The 22,144-nt window shown below is 34.7% G+C and overlaps 1 protein-coding gene and 1 pseudogene across 1 annotated transcript; one reads left to right on the top strand and one right to left on the bottom strand.

Moving 5' to 3' along the window:
* Nucleotides 1–3,380: 3,380 nt before the first annotated feature.
* On the bottom strand, nt 3,381–4,127 carry LOC128210464 (uncharacterized; annotated as a pseudogene).
* Nucleotides 4,128–6,396: 2,269 nt separating this feature from the next.
* Nucleotides 6,397–21,438, top strand: LOC128211418 (uncharacterized). The gene is made up of 3 exons (XM_052916191.1): nt 6,397–6,553; nt 11,370–11,802; nt 13,761–21,438. Exons 1-3 carry the CDS (start codon nt 6,494–6,496, stop codon nt 15,428–15,430), a joined length of 2,163 nt encoding a protein of 720 aa, XP_052772151.1. The 5' UTR covers nt 6,397–6,493; the 3' UTR covers nt 15,431–21,438.
* Nucleotides 21,439–22,144: the final 706 nt, after the last annotated feature.

The following is a 22,144-nucleotide window of genomic DNA, read 5'->3' on the forward strand; positions in this document are numbered from 1 at the left end:
TCAGTTGAGATGCAATATTTTGGTGTGGTTTTTACTGTAAGTAACCACTATCCAATATATTAGTACTATAATATCGTTTAATAATTACTCTTGTCTTTGATCTATATCTATCAAAGACGAGGATCACGACTCTCACGTGCCGTTACTTTCGCGCCTTTCGCACTTAGCGGTTAAGGTGATACATCAAATATCCGAGAAAGTTGACATAACATACTTGGCGGTAAAATTAAAGAAGTTTAGTACAATGGCAGTAATTATTTTATGTCGAAAAAGAATTTGAGAAGATATGGTAAGTATAAAATGTATCAGAAATGGCAATTGTCATTGCTATGTTTTTATTTTTTATGCTATGAACATGTAGTGTTGGATATACGTATTATTTGATATTTAAACGGATAATTAATTGTTTCTGTGTATTTTGTTTTATTATATTTGGATATTTAAAAGGATAATTAATTGTTTCTGTATATTTCTGCTGTATTTGTTCATAAAATGGGAACCTTTCCGTGTAATGTATGCCTTGAGGCATGTGCACTTGACTCAATTTATTGTGATAATTGTAAGTTGTGGTGCCATCGTACATGTTGTCAAATGGGCAAGTTTGAGCTTAAGTCTTGGGACCAACGTCATCTCAAGTTTGCGTGTATAAAGTGTGCTTGTGTCGGGGATGAGTACAACTACACAGCAGCACTGAATCGGTAAGTGTAATATATACTTAGCATATTTTATAATATGCTTATTATTGAAAACGGAGACGTTTTATATGAGTTAATGCAATATTTATTCATTTCAAAAATATATTTCATAATAAGTTTAAAAGTACATTAACAATCATGAATAGATATAACTACATCTTTAAATGAATGAATGAAGCACATTTGAAAACATAAATAACAACAACTATATAACAACAATAAATTAATAACTACGTGTTTTTATAAGCACATTTGCGAACTTCTACTATTATTACTACAACAATAAGCATATTTATAACTAACATCACAATAATTGCTTTTAGCTCGTATTAATCTGTGAAATTACGTAATGTGTTTCCCGATGGCGTCAAAGTATTTAATGTGTCCTTTGTTGTTGTAGTGCACCATGTCACTGTGATAGTCCTTATGAAATCTTATGTCCTTCATTTCAATGCATTGTACACTTTTTCGAACAAGATTATTGATGCGTTTTCTATGTGCGTTGAAACTTTTTTTGCTTAGAAATTTGTCTTTGAAGTTTCCCCTTTCTGGTGTGCACACGCCGAGAATCACTATTGAAGCCCAGCACGGGTGGCAGTGCACACCCTCACGAATTATTCCATTTTAAATTTTTCACATGGGGCTATGTTCAAAGTTTACCTGTGTATATTTTTTCATATTTTGCTATTGTTTATTTTGTGTAATTATTTTTCTTCACTGTTGTGAGCATACCTTTTCATTATCTCTCATTATTGTAAACCAAGTTAAACATATGATTTCACTTGGTGTAACTTTGCTCTGTTGTATTTGTTTGTTTCTTTTTTTATGATTACGTATATCAACCAATGTTCATGTATAAATAACCATAAATAAATGTCTGTCATAAACAAATAACAAAACAATTTTCGGATTATTTATTAAATTTTTAATATTTTCAAAATTCGAAAGTAAAAAAGGGCCATGATTGAGGGCGCCTCCACGTGGTATGGCCTGGATGTGTATGGATGTTGTGTTTATCATGAAAAAAATTAAACAATTATGCATACACAACAAAACGCCCTCACAATATAACTTCAACTTTCCTATTTTTGGATCAATTTGAATAAAATTTGAAATATAAACCCAGTATGTAACCTTTTCAATTATTTGTTCAACAAAAAAAAAATGTTAAAAATAAATGAGTTATGAGTGGATTTCACGTCTCAAAAAGTGGATTTCACTTGTCAAAATGTGGATTTCACTTCGATTTCCGATCTTTTTTCAAAATAGGTCTACAACTTTCTTATTTTTGGATCAATTTGGATAAAATTTGAAATATAAACCCATTATGAAGCCCTTTCAATTATTTGTTCTACAGAAAAAATAATTTGTTAAAAATAAATGAGTTATGAGTGGATTTCACGTCTGAAAAAGTGGATTTCACTTGTCAAAATGTGGATTTCACTTCGATTTCCGACCTTTTTTCAAAATAGGTCTACAACTTTCTTATTTTTGGATCAATTTGGATAAAATTTGAAATATAAACCCATTATGAAGCCCTTTCAATTATTTGTTTAATAAAAAAATAATTTGTTAAAAATAAATGAGTTATGAGTGGATTTCACGTCTGAAAAAGTGGATTTCACTTGTCAAAATGTGGATTTCACTTCGATTTCCGAAAAATTGCTCTAACTTCTTCATTTCTTGATATATTTCAATAAAATTTGAAATGTAAACCCTTCATTAGGCACTTTCCAAAATGTATACAAAAAATAAAAATTACTAATTAATAAAACTGAGTTAAGAGTGGATTTCACTTCTCGAAAACTGGATTTCACCTCGATTTCCGATCTATTTTCGAAAAATTGCTCTTACTTCTTCATTTTTTGACCAATCTCAATAAAATTTGAAATATAAACCCTTTATGAGACACTTTCTAATAAATATACAAAAACAGAAAATTATTTATTAAAATTAATGAGTTATGAGTGGATTTCACTTATCGGAATCTGGATTTCACCTCGATTTCCGATCTATTTTTGGAAAAAAAATTGAAAAATTGCTCTAACTTCTTTATTTTATTACCAATTTCAATAAAATTTGAAATATAAACCCTTCATGAGGCACTTTCTAATATGTATACGAAAAAAATAAATTATTAATTAAAATTACTGAGTTCTGAGTGGATTTCACGTTTTGAGTGGATTTCACGTGAAATCCACTGGATTCCTGTATCACCCCGCACCGGGCTGTTGCAAGTTGACTGCTCCGTGACGGACATACAACAATATCTTTTTAAAAGTAATGTAGTTGACATATGCACTTACATATATTGCACTGATGTATGACAGATTATTCTGACGTAAACAACAAATGACTTGACAGTCGTAATGGACCCATGGTTTTGCCCATCGGATATTTAATTATGATTAAGTCTAACCGATATCTGGTCGGCTACCTATCGGGCCGGTATAACTTGGGTTATCTGTCCGTCAATAGTTCGCCATTCTCTAAGATATCTTAAGATACACTTGACGAGTCTATTTCATCTAAAAAAATACACTAAAGGCTTACTAAAATGAAGAATATGACATTACTTGATAAATGTCCATTAGTTGGTTATTGGTCCCAACAATTACGAAACATTTGACTTTCGCCAAAGGTTACGAACTGGCAAAAAATGGAGGGAGCAAAATGGTTAAAGGCCTAGTTTAAGGAACGCAGACGATACACTTCTCCAATCCTTCCTAGGTACTCAGAAGTCCAAATGTCTCCATTCAAGTACTCGTCTGCAAGCGTCCTTATGGCGTTGTCTTGACGCAGACAACGGACGTTGCCTCCTCTCTCCAAGTCCTCCGACTCTACAGCCATCAGCACGAGCCTGTAAAACCCCAGTCCAATCCCTCCGACCTTCTGGTTGAGACGGTTGTGCCACCCTGGAAATAAAGAAAATATACTTTGATTAAAATCAATATTAACTTAAATTTTGCTTTTAATTTATAACAATGTATTATTTTATTTTGTTTTTGTATTACAAACCTTCGACATCGTTGTTGGTGCGAATGATCTGTCTAAAGACGGACCAATCCTCCACCGCAAAGATGGGATTCGTCATCCACTGTCTCTCAATGTATGCGGTGAGCGAACGGGTGGCTTCGGTCGTCGCCGTCTCTGCCAGCTTATCAAAGGCACGACGGATGTGACTAGCAGGCAGGAACTGTAGAGCCAGCAGCATCCTTAGTAGTTGAAAACGCCGACTCTACGGCGATAAGTCTCGGCCAGCCCCACGCTCTGCACGTGCCGCCAAAACGCCTGCGACCAATGAAAGGCGCACCCTTTCATCTCCTCATCCGTAGTGGATGGCTGCAGACACGGACGGCACACAAACGTCAACCCCGCCTCATTCTTTGTCGCCTCCCGAAACGCAGCAGGGGAAATTCCTGAATAAAACATTTTCGTGAATTGAAAACACGAGATTAAAATGCATTATCAAAATTGCTATTTAGAGTATTTTCCTTAAACTGACTGTTTTGTGTATAACTTACCACATATTTCCAATGTGACATGCCAAATACCATTCAATCAAATATTAACACCTTTACTGAAATTTGTGAAATGCGTGTCAATGGATCCTATGGCATACATGCACATAAACACCTAATAAACAATATCAAATACAGGACTAGAGTAATATTCTCTACTTTACATACGTCTTTTTCATGAGATATCTACATTGAAAGGAATAGTGATTTTTTTTACATGGTTCATAAATTACCTGTTCCGCAAACGGGGTGTTGCCAGCGATGGCAGATATCACATTCTACAGCACGCTGACGCGGCCATACTTCCTTAGAACACAATATGCACGGAAAACTCATTACTAAAGACATATATATATTGGATTATTAAAATCATCTGGAACATAATTCTCTAATTTATATAATTAATATAGATTTACTCTATTTTGAGTATATCATTTAAGATGTCATACATACATTGTATGAATATATCTTTATCACACTTCTTCTGCCTAACATTACTAACCGTGAAATATCAAAGACACACCGCAACTGATAATGTGAAACGATAATTATCACCTCATTAAAGACAAACACCGCTTATCCTATCAAAGTACAACACCCTCAAACACAATACAGGTGTTTCCTTTGATTGAAAAGTAGGCCTTTTTGGACCAGGCCTTTTTGACCCGACTCCGGCATGACCATCCCCTGATGCTGTGCATCTCCAGCTATTTACACTGACGTCACAGTAGCTAGGGCCAGTTTCCTGTGTATAATTGTTAATTGGCTCATGGCCATTTAGGGTCCATTTCTATAACAAAACCTCCAAAACTGCACAACTGGGTACTTAGATCGGAGATATGCATACGACAGCACAAGGCGATAAGATTAAGATCAGTACACAGAGGTTGTGTACTATACACCGATTTTTTTGATGTTTTTTTTTTTTTGGGGGGGGGGGAGGGGTGTCGCTTATAGATGGCTTAAACTAGGCCTTTAAGGTTCGAAATGACTGTGTAAGCGATTCTAAGCAGATTCGTACCAATTTGTTTCTGATGGAGTAATACTAGTAGTATGTACCTGTATTATTGTACTACCCGTTTTGACCCAAAACGGGCTTAATTAACTGATTATTTGCTGCTCTGTGCATCAACCTGTAACATTCTGAATGGTATAACCCTGTATAAGACATGTACGTGTACGAGTACTATTGCCGCATCTTACCATCTAAGTGGCTTGCAATGGTACCCATGGGTACTGCAGATGTCTTGCAGTCACGTTGCAGAGTTTAAGCACCAACTGGGAGTGCATGTACATTTATGGTGTTTATTGGTTCCAGACACTAATAATGTATGCTAATGGATTTTTTTTTTAAATCTTGACTAGATGCTGTAAGTCACTTCAAGTTATGCCAGAACAAAACTGTCAGTACTGCTATGCAATATATTTAGATTGAACATTTTAATCGTTATTTTCAGGTGGGACGCTAAATGTGGGTCCCCTGTGACAGAGCTATACACGGGCGCACGTTAAAGAACCAGGGTAGCTCTAATCATGGTTATATTTTGTCTGTGCACTATGCCCAAAACACCTAATATGCCTAACAATGAAATCGTGGAACTCGCCGAATGGGCCTTGCACGAGTGCGAGTACAAATAAACTAACACACCCAGCATAATCAAATGGTTCACTTCAGCAGTGGTTTACTTGGGTACTGGTTCACATGGTCCCTCAACCGCATTCACTTTAGAACCGTATACAGTTCAACTCGGAGTAAAATTTACATTTTACATCAACAGACATATAGTAATATCTCAAACATTAAGACCTATAGTATTCAACTGAAATAAGTTTGAACGAACATCCGAAATCAATCGATACGGATCATAAACATAATTATCCAGAACTTCACTATCCGAATATAAACATAATTTTATCAAAGCCGGTCCTCCATGGTTAGTCAATGCACCTATTCATAACTATATATAGAGTCCAATGTCTGTCTTGTGTGGGTACGTCTGTAAAATGCCCACATCATAACTTTAGAGTCAAATGTGTTTAAAGTCCTAATAAATGAATATGTCTTTGCACCGTATTTCTTTCATAGTCTAATAAATGACATTTTTTTTTTTATCTTCAACGGTGTTTTACGACATTACCCAATAACTGTATAGAGTCCAGTATCAGTTCGTATACTTGAATAGAGATGAAATGCGACCACAGACCACTTCCTGGTTGAGAAATTAAAAAATGTTTGTAGATAATGTTAGATCATCTAAATATACAATCTAATTGAAAATGGGAGAGTCCAAGTGTTTACACAGTGGTGACTTTTCATTACAAAATAAAGGAGTGTTTGTAAGTATCTTTTTAACTCTAATTGTAACCTTTAAATTTCTTGAAGATTTAACTACCCTTTAATTTGAATTCTTATTTACTTTTTAATTTTAAGGTTCCTGGTTTAGCTTGCATAGTTACTTTGTGATTGTTAAATTTGAATGTACAATATTTTGTAGAAATACATCATAATTGTCTTTTAAACAAATGATTATCATTTTGTGCTCAAAGGAAGCTTTATAAAAATAGATAAAATCATAATTCATTTTTATTGCTCAACAAAACGAACACTATTTCACCTCAAAATACTGGTTTAAACAAGCCAACAATTTCACATTTAAAGAAAATCCGGGTAAATTCTATGTCAGATTTTCAATGAGAGAATCGTGCATCTTTTCATGCCTGGATAGCTCAGCCACGCTTTTATGCCAATATATAAACCTTTACTCAGACTGATTTGTCCTAAAATAATTATGTCATCAGTTATGCATACACTTGATTAACAATTATTACCTAAAAAACGAAATGATTGGAAACTATTATTATGGTTCAAGAATCAATGTTTAATTACCCTAAACAACAGAATGTACCAACGAGAATAACTACAACATCTATGCTGTATATATATATATCCCAAAAAGGACCAGTATACAAATGTTCAGAAACCAGTCTCAGTATACATGTATATCAGTGAAGCCACAGTCCCTTCTGTATGCTTGCACATGGGTAATAAAACCATAGACCCTGTTCAGTCTGTCAGGGCTTCTGTTAAAGGAAGTTTGGAAGTATATTACTCCCTAGAAATGGGTTAAAACTTCCAAAATGGATTCTTTGGAAGTACAAAAACTTCCATAATGTTGAAGAAAACTTTCATAGACTAAAGCTTGGAAGTTCAAAATATCAAAACCTTTTGTCATGATTACTTTTATGATCACAATTTTAATCAGTTTAACTGTTTTTAAATAAAAAGAATTATTATAATATAAGTCTGTCAATTTGGCAAGTTAAAGTTGCAAGTAATTTGATTTTTGATATACTTGTTGAAAAGTAGTTGAAAAAGATACTTCCAGATTCAAATTCTTAATGGAAGCCCTGGTCTGTATCCCAATGATCCAGGCTTACTAAGAGGCCCATTTAACCCACAGGTTGTCCGAACCTGAAAACTAGATGCAGTTGCGTAATGCTACTATTTAATTCTCCTAATCTCCAATAGTTACAAATCTGCTTAAACAGTTCCATAAGAAACTTCAAAGTTTCCCTATATATTAATGTGATGCTATTTCATGGGCGTCGAGACACAAACTGCTAGTTCCTATAATGCCTCTCGCTGCATTTATAACATAACATAATGTTCCATTTTACCTGCTCTCTTGAATGAAACTATTATTATGCCCCCCTTCGAAGAAGAGGGGTATATTGCTTTGCACAGGCATGTCGGTATGTCGGTCGGTCCGTCGGTAAACCAAAGCTTGTCCGAGTGATAACTCAACAATTCCTGGACATATGGTCTTCAAACTTAACATGAAGGTTGGGCCTGACCAGTAGATGACCCCTATTGATTTAAGGGCTCGTCGGGTCAAAGGTCAAGGTCACAGTGACCTTTAATGGTAAAATAATTTTAAAGCTTGTCCGAGTGATAACTCAACAATGCCTAGACCTATGGCCCTCATAATTGACTTGGAGGTTGGGCCTGACCAGTAGATGAACCCTATTGTTTTTGGGGGTCATCGGGCCAAAGGTCAAGGTCACAGTGACCTTGAATGGTAAAAGGTTGTCCATGTGATAACTTGACAATGCCTACACCCATGGCCCTCAAACTTGACTTGGAGGTTGGGCCTGACCAGTAGATGGCCCATATTGAAAGGTCAAGGTCACAGTGACCTTGAATGGTAAAAGGTTGTCCATGTGATAACTCGACAATGCCTACACCCATGGCTCTCAAACTTGACTTGGAGGTTGGGCCTGACAAGTAGATGACCCATATTGTTTTTGGGGGTCATCGGGCTAAAGGTCAAGGTCACAGTGACCTTGAATGGTAAAAGGTTGTCCGTGTCATTACTCGACAATGCCTGCACCTATGGCCCTCAAACTTGACTTGGAGGTTGGGCCTGACCAGTAGATGACCCCTATTGTTTTTGGGGGTCATCGGGCCAAAGGTCAAGGTCACAGTGACCTTGAATGGTAAAAGGTTGTCCGTGTCATTACTCGACAATGCCTGCACCTATGGCCCTCAAACTTGACTTGGAGGTTGGGCCTGACCAGTAGATGACCCCTATTGTTTTGGGGGGTCATCGGGCCAAAGGTCAAGGTCACAGTGACCTTGAATGGTAAAAGGTTGTCTGAGTGATAACTTGACAATGCCTGCACCCACGGCCATTAAACTTGAATTGGAGGTTGGGCCTGACCAGTAGATGGCCCCTTTTGATTTTAGGGGTCATTGGGCCAAAGGTCAAGGTAACAGAGACTTTGAACGATAAAAGGTTGCCCGAGTGATAACTCAACAATGCCTACGCCCATGGCCCTCAAACTTGACTTGGAGGTTGGGCCTGACCAGTAGATGACCCCTATTGATTTAAGGGGTCAGAGGTCAAGGTCACAGTGACCTTGAAAGCAAACTCGACAATTACTGGACTTATGGTCATCAAACTTGACATGAAGGTTGGGCCTGACCAGTAGATGACCCCTCTTGATTTTGGGGGTCATCAGGCCAAGGTCAAGGTCACAGTAACCTTTAACGCAAAAAAGTTAACAAATCTTCTCCCAGTGATATCTCAACAATGCCTGAATCTATGATCATCAAACTTGACATGTAAGTTGGGCCTGACCAGGAGATGACCCTTATTGATTTTAGGAGTCATTGGGTCAAAAGTCAGGTTCACAGTGACCTTGAATGCGAAAATGTTTCAAGTGATGATTGGACAATGCCTGCACCCATGGCCCTCAAACTTGACTTGGAGTTGTGTCTGACCTGTAGATGACCCCTTATGATTTAAGGGGTCATTGGATCAAAGGTCAACGTTACAGTGACCTTGAAAGAAAAATGCTTGTCTGTGTGATAACTTGTCAATGCCTGCACCCATGGCCCTCAAACTTAACATTTAGATTTTTGGTGACCAGCTGATGACTACTATGGATTTTGAGGTCATAGAATCAAAGGTCATGGTCATAACACACTCTATCCTCAAACTTTGAATGGTCATAATCTTAAAACTGCCTCAACGGCATACAATGTTAGCGACAAATCAGCTGTCATTTCGGTCCATGCATATTTCATTCAATTGTCCATATAATCCTGACAACATGGCGCTCAGGGGGGGGGGGGGGGGGGGGGGGGGCATAATGTTTGACAAACATCTCTTGTTAATATATGATTTACATTACAGAGGAGGGAAGTCAGGTTCATTAATCTTTAGAAAATTAGTGAACCATTAAGAATAAAACTTCTTTCAAATTAATTTATTATTTAGAATATGAAATATTTTGTTGGTAGTATTTTTATCTTTAAGTAAGATAACTTTTAAATAATAACAATGTTCTGAAGACAGCAAATTAATGGTAAGGTTGACTGTCATTTAAGTGGATTTGATTTATTATGATAATATTTGACACATGAATTCATAATATTTGACACATGAATTCATTCTTGAAATAAGCTTACATGATAAATCAATATACTGATTTTTAGATTATTTTCCGGTGAATTTTCATTTAAAGATATTCAGTATTAACTATTTCTCATGTTATTCAAGAAAAAAACTCCATTTCTGGGTGTAAAGGTGTCCCTTACCAGCAGTTAGTCACTGTTGTTACTGTATGAGGTATGTGCATGCTGTTAGCTTATTTATACTCACACTCAGCCCTTGCTCATTTGGCAATTGCTCCATTAAGATTGTTAGTCATTAGGTTGTTGGAGCATAGTGCACAGACAGTATGTAACCCTGGCTAAGAGCTACCCTGGTTCTTAAACATGCACCAGTGTATAGCACTGTCACACAGGACCCCCATTTAACGTCCCTCCGGAAGACGATTAGTATTTTTTAGTGATGCGACGGGGAATCGAACCTGTGACCCCTGGATTGATAGTCAAGTGTGCTACCACTGGACCACGAATCCGTTACTGTATGAACCATCTCTAACAGCTGATTAGATACCACTCCATCTGCCAGTGAAATTCCAGGGTGCCCTTCAGTAGGGGTTAAGCTAAAGAGTTTTGGTTGGGTGCTGCTCCCTGACCTTTTTGGTAGCACCGTTGTGCCCTTGACATGGAGACTAGCTGTATTCATAGAAATATATGCTTCAGACTGTAATTTGTTTTTCTTCGCTTTCATTTAAACTTATTATATGATTATAAAAACATATCAATTTTACATATTTGGCAGCTGCATCTTACTATTACTATTAAACACATTTCTTACATCTTCATAACATTCAAGTACATCACATTCCTACACAATGTGTTCTTTTCTCTCTTTGCATTCTGTCCAAATTTACAACACCCTAGGCCTAAAAAACGACGACATTTGGTTCAGGTTACCAGACCCCACCAACAACATGGGCGCTGTTTTTATGGTCAGATGACAAAAAGAAATAAAAAATTGTTTTTTGTTTTTTTATGAACCTATTTTTGAATATGTAGTTAATAAAACTTAAAACTGAAGAATACTTAAACACCATTCTCCAATGATGACAATAGGGTTCTTATATTAAGCCAGGATATAAAAAATAATTTCTGTTTTTAAAAAAACCTTACTACCCAACCTGTTATTGTGTAACCCTAACCAAACCACTTTGTTTTGGCCCTATCATTTTGACAATCTGGCTTTTTTTATTTTTACAGAAGTCATCATGGGTGAAAAAATACGGAGTACTGTACGGCAAAACACCAGATCAGCACGCATATTTGGAAATATATGAAAGTCAAGAGACATTTATAGAGAATAAAGGGAAAGGGAAACCGAGTGAGAAAAAATATGAGCTACAGCATGTTAAATCTGTGAATTTGAAAGTTGAGAAAAACAGCAAAGGTGGTACAGACTATCAAATAGAAATAGCATTTACAAGAGGCCAAAAGGTTTTTATGATGTTCGAAAATAAAACCCAGAGTGATGACTGGCATACAAAGTTAAGCCTAGCAGCAGACATAGCAGATGGTGATAAAACCAGTGATGGGCCATCGTTGAGCATAGAACATGAGCTGGAGAATGACGACGACAGCAATAACAGTGATGACGAAGTCATCACTCTCAACCAGATGTATGGTGGAGGTCAATGTAAGTTTCTTTTGGTATAGATTTTTATGCCCCTAAACAAAAATTGGGGGGGGGGGGGCATAGATTTGCCCTTGTCCATTAATGTGTCCGTGCATACTTCTGTCCATAAGTCTTATGCAAACATGTTTGACTGTCTCTCAAAACTATTTCACATACAGTCAAGAAACCTTGGTGGAATGTTATTAAGGTGATGAAGTTGTGCACCTGGGGTTTTGTTTCCTGCTGTACTGGGGTTTTGTTTCCTTTGCACTCAAGACTTAGTAAAACCAGAGTTATGGCTCTTGAATTAGCTTAAACGGGACTTGTGTTGCTCAAAACTCCAAAACTATATTATCTAGGATCACGAAACCTTTGGGGAATGTTAATATGGTGATTAAGTTTTGCACCTGAGGTTTTGTTTCCTGCTGCATTTAGTAAAACTGTTTTACTACCATTTTAAAACTGGAGTTATGGTCGTTAAATTAGCAGAAATTGGCATATCTGGATTTGTTTTGCTCGAAACTCCGAAACTATAATACTTTAGTTAAGAACCACTTGCTGAATGTTATTTAGGTAATAAAGTTGTAGACCTGGGATTTTGTTTGTTACTTACTTAGTATGTTGAACTCATCATTTTGGTACATATTATTGAGAACAAACTTTTTTGACAAACGTGAATTATGGGTGCATACATTTCTAGTTTTCAATGCATTCAAAAGTTTGCTTCCTTGTAAATGTATTTTCGAAGTTGTATGGGTTGTAGATGACCCCCCCCCCCCCCCCCACCAAATGGTTTGGTTAGTGTTACAACCTTTTCAAAACCAGGTAGGGTAGGTACATGTAGGATTTGAATTTTTTTTTATTTTTTTTTTTTATTAGGCTTTATATTATAAGAGCATTATTGTCATCATTGGAGAATGGTCAGTTTAAGTAATCTTCTGTATAAAGCTTTAATGGTTTTCAACTACATATTCTAACACACACTTACCTATTTATTTTAATTTTATTTTTTTAACAACTTACTATAAAAACCGGTAGGGTCATGCCTAGATTTTGTAGGGTTGGGTAACCGGAACCAAATGTTGTTTTTTTAGGCCTTAAATGTAAGAACAATAACAAAACTAAACCAAACTTTCAGAAAGCTTTTAAAAACATTTAGTGAGTTATATACATGTAAATGGATGATGTAAAAATTAAAAAAGACATCTTCACAAGTGCTCTACAATTGAGAACAGAGAAACAATGCTGTAAGTCTATAATATTAGTTTATAATGCTTGTTAACATCTAAAGCTATCATTGAAAATTACTGCATTTTATACATGTATCAGCAAAACGATCCCCTCAAGTGTAAGTTGGATAAAAAAGAAGAAAAGATTAATAATGATGTTATATCCGTGGGCTTTGAATGATATGCTAAAATGTTTTATTTGAAATGTTTAGACACTTAGACTCATGTTTGTGCAATACTAAGGTCAAAGTAAGCTTTTGTAAATTTCAACAGAAATGGCAGGTGCACAACATCCAAATCTGACCAACATGCCTATAATATTTCATGGCAGGTGCACAATAGCCAATGCTTAACCAACATACATGTATCTATGAAGTTTCATGAGTGTATGCGAAATACTATGGGCACTTATTTAATACAGCACATGATTGTCAGATTTTTTTTTAACTATGTAAATGAAGGGCTGTAACTCTTGTTAGCCTGAGATAAATGTGACAGAACGGTCACTGCTTCATGTTTGTAGGTGCAAACATTTGTTGCTACATTCAACCTAATATTTACGCATCATGACAGGATGTTTCCTGATGAGGGTAACCTAGGGCCTTGGGCTATATAGTTCCAAGATGTTATAAAATTACTCTAGAAGGATATTCAATGATAGTTGCGAATAATAAATATGTCTAAACTTCCTTCAAGATTTGTTTATCTATATTTAGCTTTATGCTGATCCATCTTTTGTGTTTATTGCAGCAAATGTTCAGAAATTTGCGGTGATTGTGGAACCATCGCCATTAGCGAAACTGTGTGGGGTAGAGGGAGAAATGACTATTATGCTCTCAGACCAACAGACAATGAGGTTTGAAGATTCCAAAACCCACAAAAGCATGTACAGTTTTCAGCTGGCCTGGATGCGAAGATTTGGGAAAAAAGGCCCCAGCCACTTCTACTTTGAATGTGGACGAAAATGCCCAAATGGCGAAGGCACGGTGACCTGTCAGACGGAAAGTGCTAGAGCAATGCATAAAGCCATAACTCAACTCTCAAAGAGTAGAAGTGATATAGTTATCCCTAAGAAGAAAGAAGGGAAGCATTCAAAAGAGCCTGCTGAAGAGCTCAGGACAAGTACTGGACAAATAACTGCACCGTCACATGCTTTAAATGTGCGACGTAACCACCCAGGCATGCAGAAAATGCCAATTCTTATTCCTATTAAACAACCCAGTAATGGAGATGCTACATTTTATGAGGATGCACCAAGCTCACCTTTAAGAAGCTCAGCTGGAAGTGGAGGGTCTCCTGTTGAAGCGCCTAGTCGCTCATCAGGTAAAAGTAAATCAAAACCAGATATTGTCCAGGAATTAACAGAAAAAGTTGGTTCAATGATTAAAAAAGATGACCAAAAAAGCATTAAGTCCAAAGATGAATTAAAAAAAGAAAAGAAGGAGAAGGAAAGGAGAGAGAAGGAGGAGAAAAAGGAAAGAGAGAGAAAAGAAAAGGAAGAGAAACGGGAGAAGGAGAAACGAGAGAAAGATGAGAAAAAGAAGTCCAAGAAAATAGAAAGTACTGATATGCCAGTAAAAAAACGTTCAAAAGAGAGAATCTATGATGAACCTGAAATTGATTACGACAATAACCAAGTTGTTGATGACACTTATGATACAGCTATAAGCCCTACACCAGACACCAAACAACAACCTGCTAAAAAGCGTTCAGTGATAAAACCAGACTTATTATATGAAGATGCTGAACCAGCATGCAATAATGCTGCTTCAGCTCAAAATGCTGTGGAGTATGCGCAGCCATATATAAAAAAGGGTGGTGTTCCAATTCCAGCACAAGGTGTGGAGTACGCTGAAGTGGGAAACATTAATAAAGCTGCATGGAAGGAGCAAGGCCGTACTGATGAGGAGACAATCCATGAGGAAAACTACAGCAACATAAAAGAAGCAAGAGAAGAAATAAGCAATCCACCATCTTTACCAGAGCGAAGATATAACGAAGATGATGATGATGATGATGGGGAAAATATGTACAATACAGCCAATCTAATACCAGGAAAAGCAAAAAGACATGATAATAAGAAACCTGAGAATATCTATGGCATTAAAAGTGCTAAGCCAGCTGGTCCAATTATGCCAGATCCAGCTGCTGATTATTCTTCTGCCGAGGAGGAAGAAGAAGAGGAAGGAGATTATGCAGTGGCGGAAGAGGCGCCAGGTTATGAAGATCCAAAAAGCCTTATGAACACAAACACTAGAGCGTCTGCACCCATTGACGGTGCATATGAAGAAACTGAACTAGCACAAGCCAAGCCAGTGAAGCCGTCAAAGATACCACCAAAACCAATGTCAATGAAGAAACCACATCCAGTGATACCACAGCCGCAAGAATCTTTATATGAAGTAGTTGACAAGAAATAGTGTCGGTAGCATGAAGAGATCATATTGATCATTTTATAATTTTCCTTTTTATGTATGATCACTTCATTAGCTCGTCTATTATTTAAAATTCAGAGTATCGTGATAGCCTTGTTGTCAGTGTCGACATCATTGTGTAAAGACTTTAACCTTGGCCCCAACAATATATTCAACTTCTTTAGCTGGAGACAATGGTCATCAAGGCCTAACTCTGTCTTTAATAAAGAGTTCCCTTGTTTTTTCTATGAAATAATACATTATCGAGTGTTGGCGTTCATTCTGGCACTCATCTTTTGGTTTTGAGTGATAAGACAACAAAGTCCATTACTTAACAGTAATGAATATCTTTAATCTTGACAGAGAATATGGCTTTAAATCATTGATGATAATGAAAAGCTTCTTGGGGGTTTTTAAGTGCTTTTTTAGAAGATTTTTTTTTGTGTTAGGAAGCAGAGTATTTCAAAAACTGATTTGAATTCACATTGGTCATGTTAGTGGTCCAATTAATTTATCATTGCATACATTTTGTGAAAGCAAAATAAATGAACTTCTGCTTGTAATGATATTAATCAATGGTGTCATTCAATGTGCAGAATAATCTTAAAATATTCATTTTATTTTATACAAATTCTGACTGTGTCTGACAGAATATACATGACCATAATGTATGGACATGTATAATTTCACATATTAGGTTACATTTTTGAAGCTAACATTAAGCCAAATGTTGACATAGTTCAATAACATGCACTCTTAAGTTAAATTCAAAGGGAAGTTATTTTAGGTAAGACATCCATCATAAGGATGCAAAGATATGTTAATACATTTTAGATATTAATATTATTTCAATGTTTGATTTATATTGATTAACCATTATATCATTTTTGAATGGATAAGATTTTTGAATAACTCCATAATTACGCTTTTATTATAAAATGATGTATATAAGGGAGGTAACAAAATGATGTTTTATATGATTATAAAGCAACTTTATTAATTTGTTTCTTAAAGAACATAATGTCCATACAAAAAAAGCTCTTGGTGAAAAAATTTAAAAAATTCAAACCTAACATAATGAAACTTAATTAACAGTGGAATTTTTTTGTATTAATGATGGATGGATTACCTAAAAATGGTTTTATTAGGTATTGGATGTATAAGCTTTTCATTTTCATTTCATCAACCCAGTGCTTTTAAATCCCCAAGTGATTTCAGACTGCATCACTATGAACAAGTCAAATTGCTGCCTGTTACCATGAGCAAACAGATTACTTAACATTAAAAAAAGTAGTTTAAATGTTAATAGTGTTGTTGTTTACTGTTGATAATTGGATGTATTTGTTATTTTCAACATGCAATTTTTCAAGAAAAGTGGTCCAAACCAACATTATTTTCTGTGTCATTCCAATGGAGATAGTTTTCTCAAGTTCATTAGGTGTTATTATTTTAGTTTCAGTAATATGTATAATTATACTTTTTCTATTTCAATAATGATCTTAAGGCTTAAGATACACAGGCATAAGCCCATCTTGGCGTAATCTGCATTTCAATGAAAACATTTTATGAACATGACTATGCATAGATTCTGTCCGAGACTGCTTGAGTGTCACTGGCAACTCAAAATTAGCAGTGTAAGGTTTCAACTAAGATATCTTATCGAAACGGGCTCCAGATACATTCAAGTGCTATATTAAGCCACAAATAATAAATAGCCTGTTTTGCATTTCCCGTCATCCACATTTTAAGGATTTCAAGGTGTGGGTGGGTGGGTAGTTGTTTTTGTTTACTTTCCAACCTTTCAGTTCTAAAATGAAAAAAAACAATAATAACCACCAGAGAATCTTAAAAAAATAATTGGGCTGAAGGTATTTTTCTTGGACACTTGGAAAATACCAAACAAACTATTTGTTTATTTAGGTCTTATTTTCACTATCATATTTCTATGGCTGTATTTTTGAGTTAGTAAAATACATTATGAGGAGATATTGAATATCAGACATAACATTAATAACATAATTCTTTCCTGTTTACCTCAAAGTTGGTTTCATGAAAAAATCGAAAACTGCAGATTGATTACTATAAGTATTAATATTTTTTGTGTATGTTTGTCTTGAATTATAACCTTGAGTATTGTATATCTGATAAAGCAATATATTTCCTTGTTGATAGTTGAAGTTTGCAAACTGTACAAGTCTTTCTTTTTATGTCAAATTAAAATTTGTGTTATCTTATATTATCTATCAACTGACAGGTTTACCTGAGTTGTGAATCTATCACAATCAAGCAGGAAGAAAATTTTGTATTATATATATGTATTTTGATAGCTAATCTTGTCATTGACAAGAAGTCTGATTTGAGATACACAGCAAGATTGTATCAGCATGTCTTAAATCATTGATATGATAAAATTAGCAAAAGTTATAATTTGAATATTATTGGGTCGATTGTTCAGAAGTTAACAATGTGATTTACAATAATCATTGTTAAAGATGCACTCTTGATAACTTACGAAGATTTAACACAATTATTCATATTGTTTTAATATTCCAAAAAAGATGAATAAATGTCGAAAATAATGGTTCCTATGAAGGATACCGAGTTTAATTTGAACGAAATGAGAATAAAACACGGTGTTTCTACGTTATGAGGCTATAGTTACAGACCACACTAAATATTTTAGCATTCACCAATCATTTCATATCTTTGTGCTTTCTGCTATTAAATACACAGTTAGAATCTTGTTATCAGTAATTAATATTTTCCATAAATGCATTATTTTGTAAGAACTTAAAGATTTATCAGTCAAAATGTATATTTGTTATACATGTGTATGTATTGATTTTGAAACTTAAAATTTCAAATGTGAAATGTTTGATGATGTGCTGATATATTTGCATAAAGCAAGTACAGCTGAACAGTTGTCTAAAATCTTGTCAGAAATACTTCAGTTCTCAAGTGCATTAATTAAACTTCCAGAGCAGTTAAGATTTGAAAGTTAACAACGATGTTGTTAACTATGTTGTTAACTAAATGAAGTTCTGAACAATCGACCCATTGTTAGCTTTCTACTTCCGCCAAAGTGTGAAAGAAGGGCACAGTAGCCTGTCCTTTTTAGGTAGCATCATTCTTATGTTATGGAGACAAGCCTGGCCATCCTTCTGCCTTCATAGAACATTATCCTTAATGATGCACTCTTACTCTCAAATAAGATGTACCATAATTAAAACAATTGTTTTTATATACCAAAAAGAATGACTAACTATCGAAAACAAGGGTCTTATGAAAGATACTGTGTTTATTTGAAAGGAAGGTGCAGAACCAGTCATTTAATATTTGTGCATTTTCAGCTATTAAATACACGGTTACAATCATGTTAACAGTTATTTATAATTTCCATAAATGCATTATTAAGTAAGTAGTTATGGTTTATCTCTCAAAATTTATATTTGTTATACATGAGTTTGTATGGATTTTAAAAACAAGTTTCACTTTAAGAAGTTATGGTAACCAAATAGTTCTTTTGTTTTGATTAAAGATAAGAAATGCATGCAAACTTTAAATATATGGCAGTTGAAACCTAACAATTATGACTTCAGTTACTATTTTTTCTGTCCAATTCATAATTTAAAAATTCTATTTAGCCCTGAAGAGTACACTGTGCCATTTTTTCCAAAGCACCCTTTTCCTCTTGAAGTGCAGCACGCTGCCCTTTTTTCAAACCTTGCTAAAGTGCTATAATAGATTTAGTAAACTAGTTTTATGGTAAATGAATTTAACATAATTTATATGATAGAGTTTCATTATATTTTATGTAAGCCTTTTTGCTGTTGTATATATATATAGCACATATAATGTTAGTGTGCCATGCAATGCTAGGTGCAGTAAGTATTTGCATATTTCACAATGAGTTTGCTTTAATTATTTACCAGCTTTCACCTGGCCCCAAAATCACAAAAACACTGAAGTCAAATCATTATCTTAATCTCAATCTAATCTGATTTTACCATATAACATCAAAAGTTAAAATTCATAAAAGTTGTTACGCCTTATAAAAGTGCATTCCATCATATATTTAAACCTCCGATCAAGATTCCAATAGAAAAATATTCAACATCCAAAAAAGAATTTGAGTACAATTCGTTATTTTTTAACAATTACACAGGTATATTTTTTTTGCTCCAGAATGTTTTTCTTTGAAAAATTGACATTTCTTTTATCAACACTTTCCATTAAAAAAGTACATTTTCAAAACATATAAAGACATGCAAGGTTTTAATGATACTTTGCTTTTATGTGGTAAAATGAGTTGAGATTTGACATGAGTATTAACGAGTTAAGGTTATGAAATTTCAACATAATGTAGTGAATTGTTTTTGTTTTTAAGGCAAAATTATGTACAATAATTCAGGGATGTGAGTTGTCCGTGGATAAGCTGATTTCCACAGATAAAAAAATAGTGGGACCAAAATATAGATTAAAAATATTCTACATAAGATTATATTTATTTGAAAGTGTGGAGAGACCATAAAAATAAAGAGCCAGGAGAGCCCTCAAAAGGACTTCTAAAAGCCCATTTTGATCCTGTTGCAGGATGCGTAGCACCCTTGAGGGGCATAAATCTGCACTCTCACAGATTTACCCTTTTTACAACTTTTTTTATTTTTCGTCTTGGGAAGAGCAAATTTTTGCGTAAATATCTGCAAACCAATGATATAAGGACAAAAATCATATCATAGATTTTCATATTTCAGTTTGAAAATTAACGTTTTATGGCTTAAACTGTTACTAACGGTTTAAAAAAAATGCATAAAACATCAATATTTGAACTTAAGTATAAAAATCTGCGATCTTATTTTTTGTCAGCAGTCTACTACAGGTTTCAATGGATTGTCGCAAAAATTTGCTCGTTCCAAGACAAAAAATAAAAAAGTTGTCAAAACGTTCAATCTGTGAGAGTGCAGCTTTAAAGCAGCCCCTTAAAACCCCTTGTCAAAATGGTTTCAGCCCATCAGCTGCTAGGTCAATAACATCCCTGTAGATTTAGTATTATGGGGTACATGTAGAAAAGTATTATCTTTTTTTGTATTTTTGTAAATTTTCTAAGGAGTACTTAGATGTGGTCAGTGATGTTTTTATGTATATATGTATGACTTTCTGTTAAAAATTTATTATTTTACAATTGTTACACAGTTGTTCGATATACTTGAATTTCTAACATTGATTATACTCGCTCTTCCAAGTTAAGGAGATATATTTATTTTAATTGCTTCAGATGGTACATGTGTATGTACTAAAAATTATAAACATAATTTTATTTATAGAAACTTTAAATATCAGATTATTACTAGTATAATACCGTTCGCTTTGTAATTCACTGATTTTGGGATACCTGTACCAGGTGCTTTATTGAGCTTTAAATCACACAATAGTTAATGTACAAATTGTACTGCTAATCTAAAGCTGCACTCTCACAGGATGAACGTTTTTACAACCTTTTTTATTTTTGTCCTGGAACGATCCAATTCATGCTAAAATACATGTAAACCAGTCATAAACCGGCTGACAAAAAATATGATCACATATTTTTTTTTAGTTCAAAAATTGATGTTTTATGCAATTTTTTTAAACCGCTAGTAATGGTTTTAGCCATAAAACATTAGTTTTGGAATGGAAATATGAAAATCTGCGATTTGATCTTTTATATAGTCTTTTATCAGTGGTTTGCAGATATTTTGGCAAAAATTTGCTCATTTCAACACAAAAAATAAAAATGTTGTAAAAACGGTAAATCTGTGAGAGTGCAGCTTTAAGCGATTAATCTTACATTTATATAAAAATATTATAAATTGTATATTGAGTGTGTCCTAACATGAATAAACACCAAAATGAATGCATCATCATGTTGTGTAGAGATGGCAACTTGAAGTGGTTTCATAGAATATCTGTAACTTAAGTATATTGTGTTTACGCTCTAATCTGTTATATAGCCAGAATAAAGAAAAAATGTGTCAGCATCTTGCATTACTCATGCTTTTTATAAAACACTCATTATTTGTTTGTTGATGATATAAAGTTCAGAAGTAAACATCTGCATGAAACTCCGTATGTGTGTTCACACTGACAGCAATGACAATAGTGATCTGTGGTGTATAACCCCTGAACTTCATTCATTTTTGCATTTGTATACTTCAGTAGGATTTATGCTAACAAAACATAATGGTCAAGGTAAAATGAAAGTCTCAGTCTTGAAATAGTATTCTGCACAGTTATGGACTTATGTATGGTGACCTTAAACTTGGCTCTGAATATTTACCGTGACCTTGATCTGTCACCATTCCATGATGGGTTCTGCATATTTAAGATGACTATTACAACAAATGGCATTCTTAGGCTATTATGTGTTTTCATAAGCTCACCAGAGAATTAAGTGCTCAAAGGTGAGCAATTGTGGTGTGTGTGTTGTCAGGTGTGTTGCTTTTGATATCAGTAGGTCAAAGGTCAAGGTCCCTGTGACCTTAAAGTGAAAAACAATATGTTGGCTGTTACTTAAAGCTGAAAAATGGTTTCTGCTCAATAACTAAAGTATGCTTGCTCCAAGGAACTTCAAACTTGGTATGCTAGTTGGTCATGAATAGTAGATGACCCATATTGATTTTGAGGTCAAAGGTCAAGTTTGAGGTGAAAATATGGTTTTCACTTAATAACTAAAGATCACTT

The sequence above is a fragment of the Mya arenaria genome, chromosome 12 (assembly GCF_026914265.1).
Source record: "Mya arenaria isolate MELC-2E11 chromosome 12, ASM2691426v1".
Classification (NCBI taxonomy): Eukaryota; Metazoa; Mollusca; class Bivalvia; order Myida; family Myidae; genus Mya; species Mya arenaria.

What these genes read in the sequence shown, in the direction of transcription:
- LOC128211418 (XM_052916191.1), top strand. Translation starts at nt 6,494, where the DNA reads ATGGGAGAGTCCAAGTGTTTACACAGTGGTGACTTTTCATTACAAAAT. An exon ending in TACAAAATAAAGGAGTGTTT is followed by an intron (nt 6,554 to 11,369) that starts GTAAGTATCTTT and finishes TTATTTTTACAG; the next exon opens with AAGTCATCATGGGTGAAAAA. An exon ending in GATGTATGGTGGAGGTCAAT is followed by an intron (nt 11,803 to 13,760) that starts GTAAGTTTCTTT and finishes TGTTTATTGCAG; the next exon opens with CAAATGTTCAGAAATTTGCG.